Source organism: Capsella rubella, unplaced genomic scaffold, assembly GCF_000375325.1.
Source record: "Capsella rubella cultivar Monte Gargano unplaced genomic scaffold, Caprub1_0 scaffold_7, whole genome shotgun sequence".
In the NCBI taxonomy this organism is placed as follows: domain Eukaryota; kingdom Viridiplantae; phylum Streptophyta; class Magnoliopsida; order Brassicales; family Brassicaceae; genus Capsella; species Capsella rubella.
Genome location: NW_006238917.1, coordinates 12777829 through 12795779, shown reverse-complemented (window position 1 = coordinate 12795779; position 17951 = coordinate 12777829). Strand labels below are relative to the sequence as shown.

General features: G+C 33.1%; 1 protein-coding gene across 1 annotated transcript; it reads left to right on the top strand.

Moving 5' to 3' along the window:
- The first annotated feature begins 9550 nt into the window (after positions 1 to 9550).
- On the top strand, positions 9551 to 11065 carry LOC17880140 (fasciclin-like arabinogalactan protein 2). The gene has a single exon (XM_006286008.2). The coding sequence runs from the start codon at positions 9627 to 9629 to the stop codon at positions 10833 to 10835; it is 1209 nt and encodes a 402-aa protein (XP_006286070.1). The 5' UTR covers positions 9551 to 9626; the 3' UTR covers positions 10836 to 11065.
- Positions 11066 to 17951: the final 6886 nt, after the last annotated feature.

Genomic DNA, 17951 nt, shown 5'->3' with positions numbered 1-17951 from the left:
ACTCTTTTGCTAGGAACTTAGACACATATGGCGTGCATCACCCTTTGTGATCATGAGAGGTAACATATCTCTTTGCAATCCGAAGCATTGCAAGTCTCCTGATGGTTTCAAGCATTGGCACAAATTATTTGTCTCTAGCAGACAGTATTGACGCATTGAAGGACTCTGTTGAGTTGTTCTCCACATCTTTACAATAATTCCCTAGCTTGTAGTATGCCCTGCACCAAGTCTTTGGTTTTGCTTTCAGAACATCACGCCAAGTAACCTCACTGTAGTTGAACAACCTCATCATATTTGTTTCAAACTCAATCTCACTATAGCTCCAAGCCACATCCCAAATATACTTCTTCATCTCTCTATCCTTCCCATGATTTTTCTTCAAGTTTCCATAGATGTGTCTCACACACATCCTATGCTCAATCCTTAATAGCTCTAACTCCACAGCTCGGATCAATCCCTGAAAGAAACAAAAAAAAAAATTAGAAAATTTCACAAACAAAAACACAAATTAATATATATGAATAATGGATACTACCTTTTGACGATCAGATACAATGATATAACCATCTCCATCCATTAGTCCCAAACCAGTCTTGAGCTTTCTCACAAACCACACTTAATTGTCAATGTTTTCAACTTGTACACATCCCCCATGCTATTGGATAAATAGCATTATCCGAATCTCTACCTAAGGCAACCAGTAACTACCCTTTAACCTTGCCTTTCATGAAGGTTTCATCAACTCCTATGAGTGGCCTACACGTATTTTTCCATGTTCTCTTGAGCACATCAAAGCAAATGTAGAACCTGTTGAATACATCTTGGCCTTGAGCATTCTTCACAGTCTCAACTTCAACAGTTGAATCAATGTTTGATTATCTTATCTCAGCCGCATAATCTTGGAGCCGTGCAAACTGCTCATCGTATTCTCTCTCAATCCACCTCAATGCTTTGTTCCTTGCAGCTTGACATTGAGGCCTAGATACAGTGATCTTCCATCTTTTCTTAATCGTTTCTTCTATCTTCATAGGAATAAAATAGTCAGGCTCATCTCTAATATTATCTAGGAACAATCGAGCAATAACCGGAACCTTAATAATCTCACAATCACCATTCGGATTACAAGTTTGCTCATTTTTGAACCTGTTCACCCTCCACCCCTTACATTTCCCAGTCACTGAACAATATACACGCCAAGCACATCCATCACCACCACACTTAAATGCAAGCTTTGTTTTATCATACCTATTTTGTTGGATGTTGCATCCTGTCTTCAGAGCATGTTTGAGTACAACCTCTTTAAAAGCATTAGCATTGAAAAACGGCTGGTGATAGTAGAAATTCCCATCTCCACACTTGAAGTTCTCTCGCTTTCTCTCCTGCAGGATTTCTTCATCTCCATCACTCTCACTTAATGGATACGCATCATGAAGAATCGAAGGTTCATCTCTAAACTCAAATATAGGCTTCTCGATTTCAAAAGCATCTCGCTCCCTAGGATCTTCATCATTTGGTTCGTCATCGATTGTTGGACGACCCGATCCAGCTTCTTCGTGAGGAACAGATCCAACTTCTTCGTGAGGAACAGATTCAGCTTCTTTGTGACGAATGGCCATTGCATTCGTATCTAACTCACTCGAATTTATCTTCAGTTTTGCTTACTCAGTTTCTAGGGTTCGTATTTGGGGATTTCGATTTTTGGGGGTTTTCGATTTTTGGGGCTTTTAGAAGAGCAATACAGTGATTAAACCATTGAGCTGGTTTTTCGTTGGTTACATTGGTTTGTTTTCGTTGTTAAACGGTTAAGTTTTGTTTGGGTAACAGTAAACCAATTGTTAACCATGGAACTATAAATTATGTGGACAGAGCTTTCGAACTTAGATTTTAGGGGGAAATATATCTGCAAATTATGTTTTGGGTGGACACAGATCGATGTTGAAAGTGTGTGATGTTACGGTGCTATATGAAACTTCCTGGGGGGACACATATCGTTTTCCCTATTTATAATAGTTATGAACTATTTTCTAAAAATTTCTAGCCGATGTGGGACGTTATACATATATACTTTTATCGATTGAGTATATATGCCGTTAAAATTTTCAAATTGCAACATATGTGCAAAAAATATTATACATATGTTTTATGTAATAAAATAAACTAAAATACAAATAAGATCATAAAAAAGTGAAAAGATGATAATAATTATTTAGTATATAGGAAAATAATTTTTTTATATCCATACCCAACTAAAGAATCTGAAATTAAAGGTCTTGAGTGGCATATGATTTTATATTAGTTTGGGTTTTTGATTTTAAAAAATCCATTTTATTAGCCATTCATGATTCTTAAAAGAATAGCTTTCCTGAAAACTAGGAAAATCAGATTTAAGAAAAAAATTCTTATTTCTTTCTATAATCCAAAAACACATTTTGTGGGGTTTTTATATCTTAACGTGAGTCAACATTTTTTTCATTTTTTATATATTTTTAATATAAAATCTATAAGCCATCAACCAATATCTAGAATTTAAAAACCAAAAACTATAACTCAAAAACCATTAAAAATTGGGAAAATGTCATTTAAATAATGAAGTCTACATTTTTGTTGATTTAGAGCATGTACTCTTCCTTTGGTGGAAACAATTCTTAATTTTTTGTAGACTTTTAATTAAATCCTAAGGTCTTGTTGAACTGGCCGTATTAGCTGTTAACATACGTAATTCCGTCAATAAGGAAACAATGTCGTTTATAATCTAGCTAAACCTCCGAAATTGAAACTCCATTCTCATAACCCTAAAAATCTAGTTTCAATTTGGGAGTTTTAGTTATGTTAGAAACGACGTTGTTTTGTTATTGACCCTTTGTAATTTCTTAGGTTGGGTACTTAATGTTGTGTTCTATACAGCCAAATTAACAAGACTTTATCGTTTAACTAGAAGTCAACAAAACGTTTAGAAACTAGGATTTATCCCGTGGTACACCACGGGTCCATAATTTAATAGATTTGCTTGATTTATTATTTTTGTAGTTGGTTTATATACTATAATTTTATATGTGTTTATATTATTTTAATTTTATATAATTTTATGAATTTGTATAATAAGTATACTCATAGATATATGTGGTCAGTTCGCGATACACTTCACAAAAAAAAAAAACTTGCAGTACACCGCAGGATGATTTGTTGTAAATAAAAGTTTATATTTTAACTTAACCCGTAAAACTTTTTTAATATACACAACCCGTAAGAAACATATAATCATATTTATATAAACTCAAAACCGTTCATTCATATTTATCTACAATATTATTATATTTGAAATATTTAAATTTTTGTCGAGTTTAAATATTTTTTATATTTTAAATATTCTATAAAACTTTAAAATTTTAATTTGGGTACATGAGAAATCAAAGTTCATGTTCATTTGAAGTTGTGAAAATATTATTACTATTTATAATGGGTTTGAACAATCTAATTTTTTTACCTTATAGACGTTGTACATAGATTTTTTCCTTTATCGTTTGAGTTATATACGCCCGTTTTCAAAATTTTAAATTGCAAAATGTGTGAAAATTTTTTTTATTTTTATTATAAATATATTTTATGTAATAATATAAATTAAAAACAAATAAGATTACATAAATATATTGGAGAGATATTCGATTTATTAGAGAGAGACATTTTAGGAAATATTTTTGTTGTAATAAATATTTGTTTCCAATTTTACGATTTGCTTGTGATTTAATTACAAAATTTACTTTTAAGTTTTGTTATTTATTCAATTGACAAGGGTTTGATTATGCAAATATTATAAAATAAAAGGTTATAAACCTAAATAGATTTTAGTACCAAATGTACTTCAAAAATGTATATATAGATGTTCATTTGAAGTTGTGAAAATATTATTACTATTTATAATGGGTTTGAACAATCTAATTTTTTTACCTTATAGACGTTGTACATATATTTTTTCCTTTATCGTTTGAGTTATATACGCCCGTTTTCAAAATTTTAAATTGCAAAATGTGTGAAATTTTTTTTTATTTTTATTATAAATATATTTTATGTAATAATATAAATTAAAAACAAATAAGATTACATAAATATATTGGAGAGATATTCGATTTATTAGAGAGAGACATTTTAGGAAATATTTTTGTTGTAATAAATATTTGTTTCCAATTTTACGATTTGCTTGTGATTTAATTACAAAATTTACTTTTAAGTTTTGTTATTTATTCAATTGACAAGGGTTTGATTATGCAAATATTATAAAATAAAAGGTTATAAACCTAAATAGATTTTAGTACCAAATGTACTTCAAAAATGTATATATAGATGTTTCTACCATATGAGAGTTCATATCTTAAATCAACAAAAAATTATATATTTATGATATATTAACTTCAGATTTTATTAAGAAATTGACCTTACCCGATTGTAATTAATTTCTTAATATATTTTCAATTAAAATTAAAAATAAATTAAATGTCAATGGCACAAATCATTAAAAAAAAATAAAAAAAAAATAAGAACAGTAGGTGAAAAATCAAGTTGAAGTTCATGTTTGTGCTTGCCTTCTCTTTACTATATGGGAATCTTGCAACGAGGCACCATTTTTGTGACTGGCCCTTCAGTTTAGGACCGTTTCTAGTTTAGGCACCGTTTTAGGGTTGCTTTATCACTGTCGCAAGAAAATTGGACTGTTTTGCCCCTCTTCTCAAACCCAAAGACACGAAAGCTTAAACAAGCTGGTTAGTCACAATTAAATACTGGCCCTAGGATCTTAACTATAGAGACTTAAATCGTGTGGCTGGAAATAAAGGACACAAGGAGAGACTTAAATCGTGTCTTTTTCTAGGTTAGAAAGGGATTGTGTGGATAAGATACACAAGGAGAGAGTTTGGTCGTTTCTAGACTTTCAGATATTTTCAACACTCGTTGTTGAGTGATTAGGTTTCAATTTTCTATAGATTGATCTTTGGGTCGCAATTAAAGAAAACATATTTTTTACGAGCCGTTAATTCGTGTTGAAGGTTTGACTTTACGAAATCTAAATTTCTGGGGTAGATAGAACTCACACTTTCTCTCTTGGACGGCGTGACTCGTGAGAGATTGAATCGAATTGACAATGAAGAGGAAATGGTATGCCTCCGAACTTTGCATTCATGATTTATCTTTACTAAAATGAATAATTTTAATGGGGTATTAGGATCCACTTCTGATATGGTTCGCATTTTACTGTTTCCAGTCATATGAAAGCAAAGGTTTATGGGTTTTAAAGAACAATGAGCATACATACAGGTGAGGAAGATTCATGGTATGATCATTCAACAAGGGATGATTCAAGCGTCCTTATCCTTGGTTTATGGATTCTTCTTTTTAGAGATGTTCCCAAACAAGAAAAAAGCTGTGCAAGATCCTAGAGGATAAGAGAAATCATGTTTAGGTCTACCATTATCGGAAAGGTCCTCGGTCTTTCAATATGTCTCTAACCAGTTCATGGATCGGCTTCAAGGTGCTGAAGTGCCCTCAAGTACATATCCACAAAGAGAAAATGTTACCTCACATGTAACGACAAGAATATATCCACAAAAGCACATCCACACAATTACCGACAACGACTCATTCACTAAGTGTTGTCCATATGGATGTCGTACTTTGGATGTGTTTTCATTTTTGACTATGTCGTACATATGGGATATTTAAAGGACTTGTATCACTTTGTATGTTCTTGAGTCAACAATTATAATTAAGAATCTCTTCAATACAATTTTATGGTTCATCTGGTTCTTTTTTTAGTAAATATATAAGTTTTAGGGGTATATTCTTTCGTACTACTGGATATATGTTGTTTCATATGAGGGAAAAGTCAAACAACTAAAAATGCAGCAAAAGAGCAAGAGATTAAGCATTTTAAGTTAGCTATTCTCACGTTTTTTAAATAATAAGTAGTGCTTTTATCCTTCCAAAATTTTCCAAACATAAGTTGAAGAAAAAACAGAGAAAAGGGGGAGAAGTAGATATCTATTCTCTTCACATTTCAAAAGTCAATCGAATTTGTTTGTGTGTGTTTTTTTTATAACAATTTTAGTTTTTTTTTGCTGTTTGTAAGAGATGGTGAAGATCTTCATGCATTGTTACAACTTACAAGTGATTCTCGTTTTGTATTTATCTTTTGACTCTTGTTTTCTTGATCCATATTCATGTTTTTGGTCACGTGAGGAGAAGCTAAAGACATGACGTTGTAGACTTTAATTATTCCATAATCAACATTTTTTGCACAAAAATCACCATACACCAAACAAAATTGTTTGTAAAATAGTTTATACAAAGAGGCCTTATCAATCTATGATATTGTTTTACAATTGCCTCATTAATTTCAAGAATATAGAGTATTTCATTCTTTATATCCATAAAATCAAGTCGTCCATACGCATCGTCCCGTCACCTTACATATAACCACGTGAAGGCATCCACATGACCACATCCATGAAAATGCATCCATAAATATCACATCCACATAAACACAACATACCACATTCATAACTTAACATGTGTATGCTACTTTCTATTTTTATTCATAACACTTTTAACCATGATTTTGTTTATAATACATGGAGTACTACATTTCTAAGACATTTCACATGAATTGGGTATGAAAACATTTGTCAAATAAAAGTCATACAACCAAGAAAATCAATGAATCCATGAATAAATGAACATTATACTTAGATACATTTTTCTATAGTATAATGTGTTCGTCAATCATCCACAACATCCACAATACGTCAATATAGCTAGACATTCATAGTCCTCTAAACACAACATTTACTCAAACGAAAAAAGTATCCACAAGAATACATCCACACAATCGCATCCACGCAATCATCAGATACCGTATATACAAGCACACGCTTATACCAAAAAACTCAAATCAAGGGATCCATCAATAAAACCTAAATTAAATCAGCTCCAAAAAAAAATAGATTCAAACTGCCGTACACTTCCAAACCTCAAACCAAAAATAAGAAGTCTATTTAAACCAAAACTATAACAAAAGCCGGTCAAGCATTAAAATTATTGAAACTCTAAAAATTGGTAAGATCTGAGTATCATTACCTAAAAATCAGGCGGAAACACATCGGATTTGAGAGATTTTTCAACAGTAAGAAGATCAAATTTCAGAAAAGAGCAGAAACCTAAACAAAATGTGACTAAGAAAAAAGAGGAGAAATAAAGCAAGAAGGTACCAGGAAAAACAACACCAAAGAGACTGTGAAGCGTCCTTTGTTTAATGATCGATGAGTAGAAAGAAAGAAGATAGGTCCTTAAAATATCTTCTAAATTGGAACGGCAAAACCATAAAAAGAAATAGGGTCATCTAGGTTTTTTTTCTAATATCTCTGTTTCTGGAATCGATGGATGAGAGTTTATGTTTTTTATTGAATCATTATTAAGATTGAATGGAAAAAAAAAACTAGTTTGGCTGAGTGGTCTAGTTAGTAAAGGGGGACTTAGAGCATTTGCATTGGCGTTAGTAAGCTCCGTCCCATGTATTTCTTTCTTTTAAAAATAAATCATAAAAGGATTATTGTGAAGGACGTTCTTAATATTGGGAAAAATTATACAAGTCCCTCGCACCACGTGGTGTTTTATGATTGGGTGATGTTTTTTTTTATGGTCGTTATGTGTGATGTTTTTTGGTCATAAGGGATAATTGAGCATATTTGGACTAACTTTGGACATCTTCTAGATAATGATGATTAATTTTAAAATTTCTATGAATTGAATAAAATGTTTGTTTTTATTTTTGATCTTTGTATGTTTTATGTTTTATATTTTTAATGTCTTAATTGTATGTTTTTTCTTTTTCAACTTTTAGTAACTTTGTAATTATTTAATGTTTTCAATGTTAATATTATATGTTTTATATTAATCCAATCTTTAATATGTTTTTACTTATTAATTTAAATTATTAATTTTTTAAAACACAAATTCTTATTATTTTAATCATGTTACCAAAAACAATGGGACACCAATGCTCATAAATAAAAATCATACAATGGTCCCATGATCAAAATAATCATATTTTAACCATGGGACCAAAATAAGAGGGACACCAATTGCCATGCAGCCATAGCCATGCTCTAAGGTAGAAGAGCAATAAAGACAAATTGTAAGGAAAAAGGGTGTTTGGTTTTCAAACGGGAAAATGGTCATTTCATACTTGTACATGTCCAGAAGTGTCAATTTCAATTTGTACAAGCAAGTAATGTCAATTTATACATGTACTCCATTAAAATTCAAAATTCATACTTGAACATTTGAAATCGAGCCGAACTCGGAGTCCACGTTAACAGAGCTAAGTCAACTGTGACGGGTGCTGACTCAGATTCCATGTGTGTGATGACCTGGCATCGGCTCCCATACGACGTTGTTTTGATTAGTTTGCTTTGGAAAAAAAAATTCAAAAAGTCGACACCCATTACTAGAACCCTGGTTCTCATGCTCGTTCAGCTTAGTACATAACCAACTGATCCCACGACCACATTGTTAAACTTTTTAACTTATAACCATGTTGTTTTGAATTGGGGAAAAATAACAATTTCTAGGGCTTATTTGCAATTTGGGTTTTATTTTTCCTTCTTCTTCTTCTTCTTCCTCTGAAATTGACGACTTGAAATTGACATTGGCTACCAAACTGAAATTTCTTAGTATTTGCTTAGACTCATACTCAAAATATAAACCTAAAAAAAGAAAATTATCACTAAAACAAACACTACGATGTTCTTCAAGCTACGAAGCTGCATTTTCAACTCTTCAACCTCCTTCGTCACTTCAAGTCGTCAATTTTAGAGAAGAAGAAGAAGAAGAAGAAGAAGAAGAAGAAGAAGAAAAAATAAAACCCAAATCGCAAATAAACCCTAGAAATTGTTATTTCCTCCAATTCGAAACAACAAGGTATAAGTCTAAACGTTTAACAATATTATGAATGTGGTCATGGGATAAGTTGGTTACGTACTAAGCTAAACGAACACAAGAACTCGGGTTTGAGCCACGGGTCTTGGCTTTTTGAACTTTTTTTCCAAAGCAAACTAAACAAAACGACGTCGTATAGGAGCCGATGCCACATCATCACACACGTAGAATCTGAGTCAGCACCCGTCATAGTTGACTTAGCTCTATTAACGTGGACTCCGAATTCGGCTCGATTTGAAATGTTCAGGTTTAGGTATAAATTGACGATTAATACTTTTTGGACGTGTACATGTATGAAATGGCTTTTTCCCCATTTTCAAACGGTGTTAATAGGTAGATAGAAAGATAAAAACGGTGTCTCAATGCTATTTTAGTACTATATAAATGATAGTTTTGAAATGGGTAAATAAGTGTCGGTCGGAGTATGTTATATGTAACTTGTGAATCCATGTTACTTTCAAATGTGACCAAGACTCAACCTATGTAGAGCCCACTTACCTGCTACTGCGCTGGAAATATGCGAGACAGCTTTGTGCTTATTATTATTTTTATCTATCTCTTATATTTTATAAAAGACCACTCTCCCAAATTGGTACCACACAAGTCTTCTATTCTATCACAGCCGCCGAGTCCTCCTCCCGAAAATGGCATCTTTCCGGGGAGTAGCCACCGTTTTGGCTCTCATTGTCCAGCTCCATCTCTTGTCCTCTCTCTCAAATGCACATAACATAACCCGAATCTTGGCTAAAAACCCTGATTTCTCCACTTTCAACCACTACCTCTCAGCTACTCATCTCGCCGATGAGATCAACCGCCGTCAAACGATCACCGTCTTGGCCGTTGATAACTCAGCAATGTCCTCAATCCTCTCCAAAGGATACTCTCTCTACACAATTCGTAACATTCTCTCTCTCCATGTCTTGGTTGATTACTATGGCGCCAAGAAACTACACCAGATCACCGACGGCTCTACCTCCACTGCCTCCATGTTTCAATCCACCGGGTCAGCGACAGGAACTTCTGGATACGTTAACATCACGGATATAAAAGGGGGGAAAGTCGCTTTTGGTGTCCAAGAAGATGATAGCAAGCTCACAGCTCATTACGTTAAATCCATCTTTGAAAAGGCTTATAACATCTCTGTTCTTCATATAAGCCAAGTCTTAACTTCGCCCGAAGCTGAAGCACCCACCGCGAGTCCCAGCGACCTGATCCTCACCACAATCCTCGAGAAACAAGGATGCAAAGCTTTCTCCGACATCTTGAAATCAACCGGTGCCGACAAAACGTTCCAAGACACCGTAGACGGAGGCTTAACTGTGTTCTGTCCGTCCGACAGCGCGGTTGGTAAGTTCATGCCGAAATTCAAAGCCCTTTCTCCGGCGAACAAGACGGCGTTAGTGTTGTACCACGGCATGCCGGTTTACCAGTCGTTACAGATGCTTAGGTCAGGTAACGGAGCCGTTAACACGTTAGCGACGGAAGGTGACAACAAGTTTGATTTCACCGTTCAGAATGACGGAGAGGATGTGACACTCGAGACCGACGTTGTGACCGCGGAGGTAATGGGTACGTTAAAGGATCAAGAGCCGTTGATCATTTACAAGATTGATAAAGTGTTGTTGCCTAGAGAGATCTATAAAGCCGTTAAGACGGCGGCTCCAGCTCCTAAGTCGAGTAAGAAAAAGCCTAAGAAGGCGGAGGCCGCTGACGGACCTAGCGCTGATGCTCCATCAGATGATGACAGCGAGGTGGCTGATGATAAAAATGGCGCTGTAACGGCGATGATTACTCGAACAAGTACTGTCGTAACGGCGATGGTCGGACTCTGTTTTGGAGTTTGGCTCATGTGATGTGACACATGACGTTTGCTTCGGTTGGAGAATCTTGTCTTTATTTTCTGTTTTCTTGTGTCATCATTGTCGGTTTAATTTATTTTTAAATATTCTTTTTTTTTTCAAAGTTATATACTATTGTGTGGAGATTTGGAATACTTTATGTTCCACTTGTGTTGGATCGGATTTGTTTTGTTTTATAAAAAATGTGATGATGATTCAAATGAGTGATTGATACGTTGGAATCACGTGTAGCTTTGGCGATAGTGTCGGTGGGACTTGTAATAGTGAGCTGTAGTAGATGCATGTTACATCCTTTGTGGTCGCCGGATTTGACCCAAGATGATGCTCTAACGGTCTAACCACACTAGCATAAAATATATTTTTTCAACATCTAATTTCCTTTTATATATATAAATATGAAAAAAGAGTTATTGGTGGTTCGTTTTTTTTTTTTTTTTTTTTTTTTTTTTTTTGGGCACGCAGTTTTGGTGGTTTGTGTTAAAAATCACAATCAATCCCAATTTTTTTTCGTTTTTCTTTTTGGGTAAATACCTCAATGTTTTGTTTTCATCTATTTAATTCCCTTTAATCGTATAGTATTATTTTTCCTTCAAAACTCTAAGTCTCCAAATATTTTATTGTAAAATTGATGGTTAAACATATAATAATATTAAATAGACTTAAAAATATAAAATTTTAATATTAAAAATTTTAATCTTCTATATATACTAAATGCATTGGCTTTTTCGTTTTTTAATATTATTAAAAATTGAAATTTATGACCTAGAAAATTATATAACCCTTCTGATCATTTAAATATTTGATAAATGTTGAAAACAAATAGGATAAATTGTGTCATTCACTATAATTATCATTTTTCTTATAATTTTCAAAACATATTCCATAATATAATTTTTCTATCAAACAAGGAATATTAATTCGATTTGAAGATGCATAAATGATGTTTTCTATTTATCTAATATATATATAATACAAATTATTTAATAAAATTTATAAATTTGTTAAAGTCTATGTGCATGACATAAGCTCATATAGTAAAAACCAAAAAGCATCTGGCTTCGAACATAGGAGTTGCTAAGAGTCTATTTCGTGAAAAAAAATCGCCCAAGATTACACCCATGGATTGATTCAAGTCAGAGAGCTTAAAAATGATCGAATTAGAATTTATTCATATGTTTAGAACATATCATGCAATGAAACAAAATACAACCATATAGTTTTCAAATATAATGAAGTTCTTAATAAGATATAGATTTATCTTATTTGTACTTTAGGTTGGGTCAATTTTAATTTTTACCCCGAATTTTTAAATTGGATCTTTGTTAGGTCCAAATTAATTTGGGGAGAATTTCAAAAATATCATTTTTTTCAATACCACTTTTTAAAAATACTTCTCTTTCAAATTTAATCCAAAAGTCACAAAAAATTGAAATTTATCAAAAACATATGTGTAACCTTATATATATAGACACAAATTATCTTTATATGTGTGTAAATTTATATATATTTCATAAATAACATATAAATACCTTTTAAAAACCTTTTAAAATCATTTAAAAACCATATAAAACTTTGTAAAGTTTTTTAAAACCTTATAAAAGTCTTGTAAATGTCGTTTAGAACCTTTTAACACTTTTCTAAATATCTGCATTGAGTCTCCTAGTAGTAATGATGATCTAGATGTATCTTATAAACTATATAAAAGTTTTCAATTTTTCATATTTGAAAAGAGGTATTTTTGAAATGGATAGAAAAGAGGGGTATTTTTAAAAAAAGGTACAGCAAATACAAGAAAACATGCAAACTGCGACTACAGCAATAGTTGCTCAATAGTCCCTATTCCATATTGTACGACTATATGACGACTAAAACGTGTAGTCGCTAATCGGCAGTCGCTAATTACACAAATGATTATTTTCATATTAAATTTCATTGCATATATTTAGGTAACTATAATTATATCATTTCCATATTTAATTTTGGATTTCCTAATATTTTCTAACTAATGAAAATAATATTTTAAAAACAATTATTACTCTCCTTTGATTTTAGGGGGAATTTCAAAAATACCCCTTTTCTAATACCACTTTTTAAAAATACCCCTGTTTCTAATTTTATCAAAAAGTCACAATAAAATTTGAAATTTATCAAAAAAAATATGTATTAACTTATATGTATAGACACAAATTATCTTTACATGTGTGTAAATTTATATATATATATTTCATAAGTACCGTATAAATACCTTTTAAAAATCATATAAAAAGCTTATAAAAACTGTGTAAACCTTTTAAAAACCTTATAAAAACCATATAAATGCCGTTTAGAACCTTTTAAAACTTTCTAAATATTTGGATTTAGTCTCCTAGTAGTAATGATGATGTTGATGTACCTTATCAACCATATAAAAGCTTATAATTTTTCATATTTGAAAAGGGGTATTTTTGAAAATGAAAAGAAAAGATGGGTATTTTTAAAAAGGGGTACACCAAAAGGGGTATTTCTCAAAAATTCTCTTGATTTTAATGTGATCTTATTTTTAATTTATTATATAACAATATATAATACGATTGTATGATAAAAATTCAACATATTTTTTACATATGTTGTAATTTGAAATTTTCAAAACAGACATATATTACTTGATTGTCAAAAATAATGTTTGTACAGCGTCCCACATAAGCCAAAATAATTTTTTGACAACAGTTCATATCATTATAAATAAGACCAACATGCTTCGAACTACAAATGAGCCATAAGTTTGATTTATAAGGCATTTAAATTTAAAAGTTTTTTTGATATAATCCGGTTTTAAGTTTGAGCAAATTTATAAATTTTAAAAAACTTCAAAATATTATAATAGTTAAACAATTTAAAATTTTAAAGATTTATTAAAGTTTCAAAATATATAATTTTTTAATCTTTTTAAAAATTTAAAATAATATAAATATTGAAACTTCTAAAGGTTCATATATTATAAATATTAAAACTTTGAAATAAAATCGGGTTTACTTTTTTTATTTTGATCCGACCGGTATTCAATTTTGTACTTCTCTTTTACTAATATAGAGATATTACCTCTTTTTCTTTAATGCCGGTGTGGCAAATGGGTTGCTAAAAATGCTACCAGTTGTTTTTTAGATGGAACCGCTTAATCTCCCGAATTGATTGATTAATTTTTGTGAAGAACTTGTCGGATAGAGGGTGAATGTATACTACAAGGTAAAAACGATGATTCACATTAGTGGGTCCTTGCTTGGTATATTGCTCGAGTTCCCAAGCCACCCTAACTGGTCTACTACTTTTGGGTTGTGTATTCTGGGAAATTAGTTGGATGTTGCGAAATCTAAAAGATATGGGTGGGGTTTGTCGAGCATCTTTTTTTTTTTAAAGAGAGTTCAAACTAGTCACGGTTTGGCTAGGGACAGCCAGGAAGAAAATTCTGTTTAGCACCTTATTATGTGTTATCAACATTCTAAAGAAGAAGACAGTCAAAGATAAACAGATGCTGAGATATGCATATTTGGCCCTTGTCGTCGGATTTCTGCTCCCTACTTCCCTTAATCCAAAAATATAAAAAAACTATGCTGGATGACAAAAAAAATAAAAATAAAAATAAATAAAAAAACCATGTTGAAATATCTGAGAACCTTGATACATCTCTCTATTATCCATGGGGTAGGCTATCATTTGAGATGATGATGACGTCAATAAAAGAGAGATATGTTGAAGAGCTTGCAACAAATTTTGTGGTTGTCCAGGGATTACTATACACTCTTCAGCTAGTTGTTCTTCATGCAATACCGGCTATGTAGGAAGGTCCATGCTTAGATGATCATATTTATCCTGATTTTGAGGAGGAAAATTGCCCTCGCATGCAGATTTTCCACTTGAAGCTCTAGAACTCTAAGGACATTGATGCTAAATGCGAGGTTAGATTTATTTGTTTGGGGGTTTTTAGCCCTGGGAATTCGGGTAGTTTGGGTCGGTTCGGTTCGGGTATTCCGGTTATCGGTTATTTACAAAATTTCCACATTGTTCTGAGAATAACCGAAATCTATTTCGGTAAATAATTTTTGGTTCCGAACCAGTCCGAATTACAAGTTATAAACATCAAAATTTGACAAAAATCAAGCACGAGTGAACATTTCCTCAGCAATAAACATACATAACCTGTTTTTAACTACCAATAAGTTCAAATTTCAAGTTATAATGACACAAACATAAAAAAGTCCAAATCCAAGAGATATCATAGTCAAAAAGACAAAGAGATCAGAGAGAGATTAGAGTGAAAGAGAGATCATAGTGAGATTAGATTGAAAGAGAGATCAGAGATCATAGAATGTTTCCTACCAAGTAGCCATTGTTATCTCAGCTTGAGTCTCTAACCACACATGCAGCTCACACGTCAGCCTGAGGTTGGTCCGAAGGAGAAGCTACACAAGGAATCAAATATTCATAAGCTTGAATCATTCAAAGTCTTAAACCCACAAGAAATAAATGAGATAAGGTAAAACCAGATACAACAGGGTAATTAATAACCTAAGGTGTTATGGAACTCCAATTCATCAAGCATTTGAGCCAAGTTTGCAATCTTTTCCGCTTCCATAGTGTTTCTCAGCCACTGTTGTAAGCAAAGCAAAGCTTCAATCATATAAGGTGTTAAGCAACTTCTATAAGGGTCGAAAATCCTCCCACTTGTACTGAATGCTGACTCAGAAGCCACTGATGACACTTGAATGGCAAGCACATCCCTAGCAAGCTCAACTAATATTGGAAATTTCACACTGCCTCCACCATGCTAGCACATCATAATCCATGACCAAGACATTTTTATTTCGCTTCACAAATTTCTCCATCACGTATATGTCTAACTCACTACTAGCTTCCTCATTAGCAGTTTCATTATCCATCTCTTCATACAAAGACTCTCTATCATACCCATCCTCATCCGACAAATCAAAAAGAACTTCACTTGCTTGTTCTGCATCTCCTATATCACTCTTAGATCCACCTTGAGAGGAGGTGCTCAGCCACGAGACATATTCTTCATACATATTCTTCACTACATTCTTAATTGAGGACTTTAGATGCTTACTCTCCTCACTGTCTTTTCCGTAGAACTTGTCAAAGCAAATAGATCTAAATTGCATCTTATTCCTTGGGTCAAAGATACTTGCAATTATCACTAATGGATACATGTTGATAAATCCATCACAATACTTCTCAAACTTAGCTCTCATGGCTGTTGCTTGTGTCCTTAGGAGCTCATCATTGTTGAAGCTTAATGCAATGAGGTGCTGCTCTATGATGACTATCTCTAGGTAGCAAAGTGAAGATGTCACTCTCTTAGATGCTGAAAATGCCAAAGTGCAGTTGAAAAACAATCTTAGAAACTTCACCAACCCATGAATTTCATCCCAGTCAACAGCCTCTAGAGGTCCAATCCTTTTCTCTCCATCCTCTTCTATCTCCATGAAATACTCATTGTAAAGCTTGTCTTCTGCCAACAACTTCTCAAATGCACCTCTGAATTTCAAAGCAGATGTCAGCATAAGGTAGGTCGAATTCCACCTTGTGATACAGTCAAGTGTAACACTCCCTCTACTTGCATTCCCTGTCAACACCCGCTTTTGAAATGATTCCAGTCTTAGGATTGATGATCTCACATACTTTACCGCGTTCCTAATAGCAATTACACTCCCACTCACTATTGCCAGACCATCTCTGACAATTAAATTTAGAACATGTGCACAACAACGCATGTGTAGATATGCACCATCTCTAACTAATGTTTGAGGTCCCGTCAGCCTCAAAGCATCTGTGAACAACCTTAATGCTTTGTCATTCCCCTTGGCATTGTCAACTGTGATTGTAAAAACACTCTCAATTCCCCAATCTTCTACACACTGACTCAGCTGTGCCGCAATGGTTTCTCCCTCATGGTCTATGACAGGTTTAAAGCTAATGATCCTCTTCTGCAACACCCAGTTTGCATCAATCCAATGGGCTGTCACTACCATGTAACTCAATGAAGTAGTAGGATCTGTCCATATGTCTGTTGTCAGAGATACTCTCTTCATATCACAACCAAATAGCTTCTTCAGCCTATCTTTTTTTTGTTTGTACATTGAGAAAATGTCTGTAGTTGCTGTCTTCCTACAATGAACTGTGTACATTGGCAGCAAATTGAAACATAATCTCCTAAAACCTTCTGATTCCACAAACAAAAGTGAAAGCTCATTAACAATAATCAACTCATTCACTGATCTTCGGAACAAGTCTTTATCATAATTCATGGTTGTGACTACACCATTAGTATCAGGAGCAAAAACAGACTGAGAACCACTCTCTTTATAAGCCAAGAATAACTTACATCTTTCCAGGTGACTCTTCATGGGAGTTGTTCCGGTTTTTTTTGCTGTTACATCCAATTTCCTGTCCACAATACCGACAATTGCTAACGGCTTCTTCAGAATCAACATTTTCAATGAAATGTGCCCATACTGCTGATCTACGAGCTGGTCTTTTCCTGGGTTTTGGTGGAACCTCACTGCTTGATTTTCCAGACATTGTCTTCCTCTTCCTTCCATCTTCATTAGGTCCTAACACTTCTTCCTCTTCATTATTGTCGTCATGAAAAGAAACCATCTGTAAAAATAAACCAATTTAAGACTGATAGTAATTTAAATGGATCAGTTGGTGATACACACAAAACATTAACAAAATAAAACTTAATCAATACCCTAGATTAAGCACAAAATCAAACGCCCAACCCGAAACCCCAAATCAAATGAAAAAACGAAACCCAAAATTGAAACCTCAAATCGAAACACTAAGTTAAATTGAACAGACCTTAAACCCCAAATCAATATCGCAAATCATAAACATAAATCAAATTAAACGAAACCCTATATACCAAAATCAAGAATCCTTGCAATGCAGTCACTTTAAGGAGTGGAAAACAACTCAAATTAGTGCTGAAACCAGGTTTGACAATTGAAGATGTCATTGAGCTTGATGAGATTGAAGATGAAGATCTATGTGACAGAGAGATATCAACCGAGATCGACACACAGCCCTCGACACCAAATACAAATGTCGACCAAC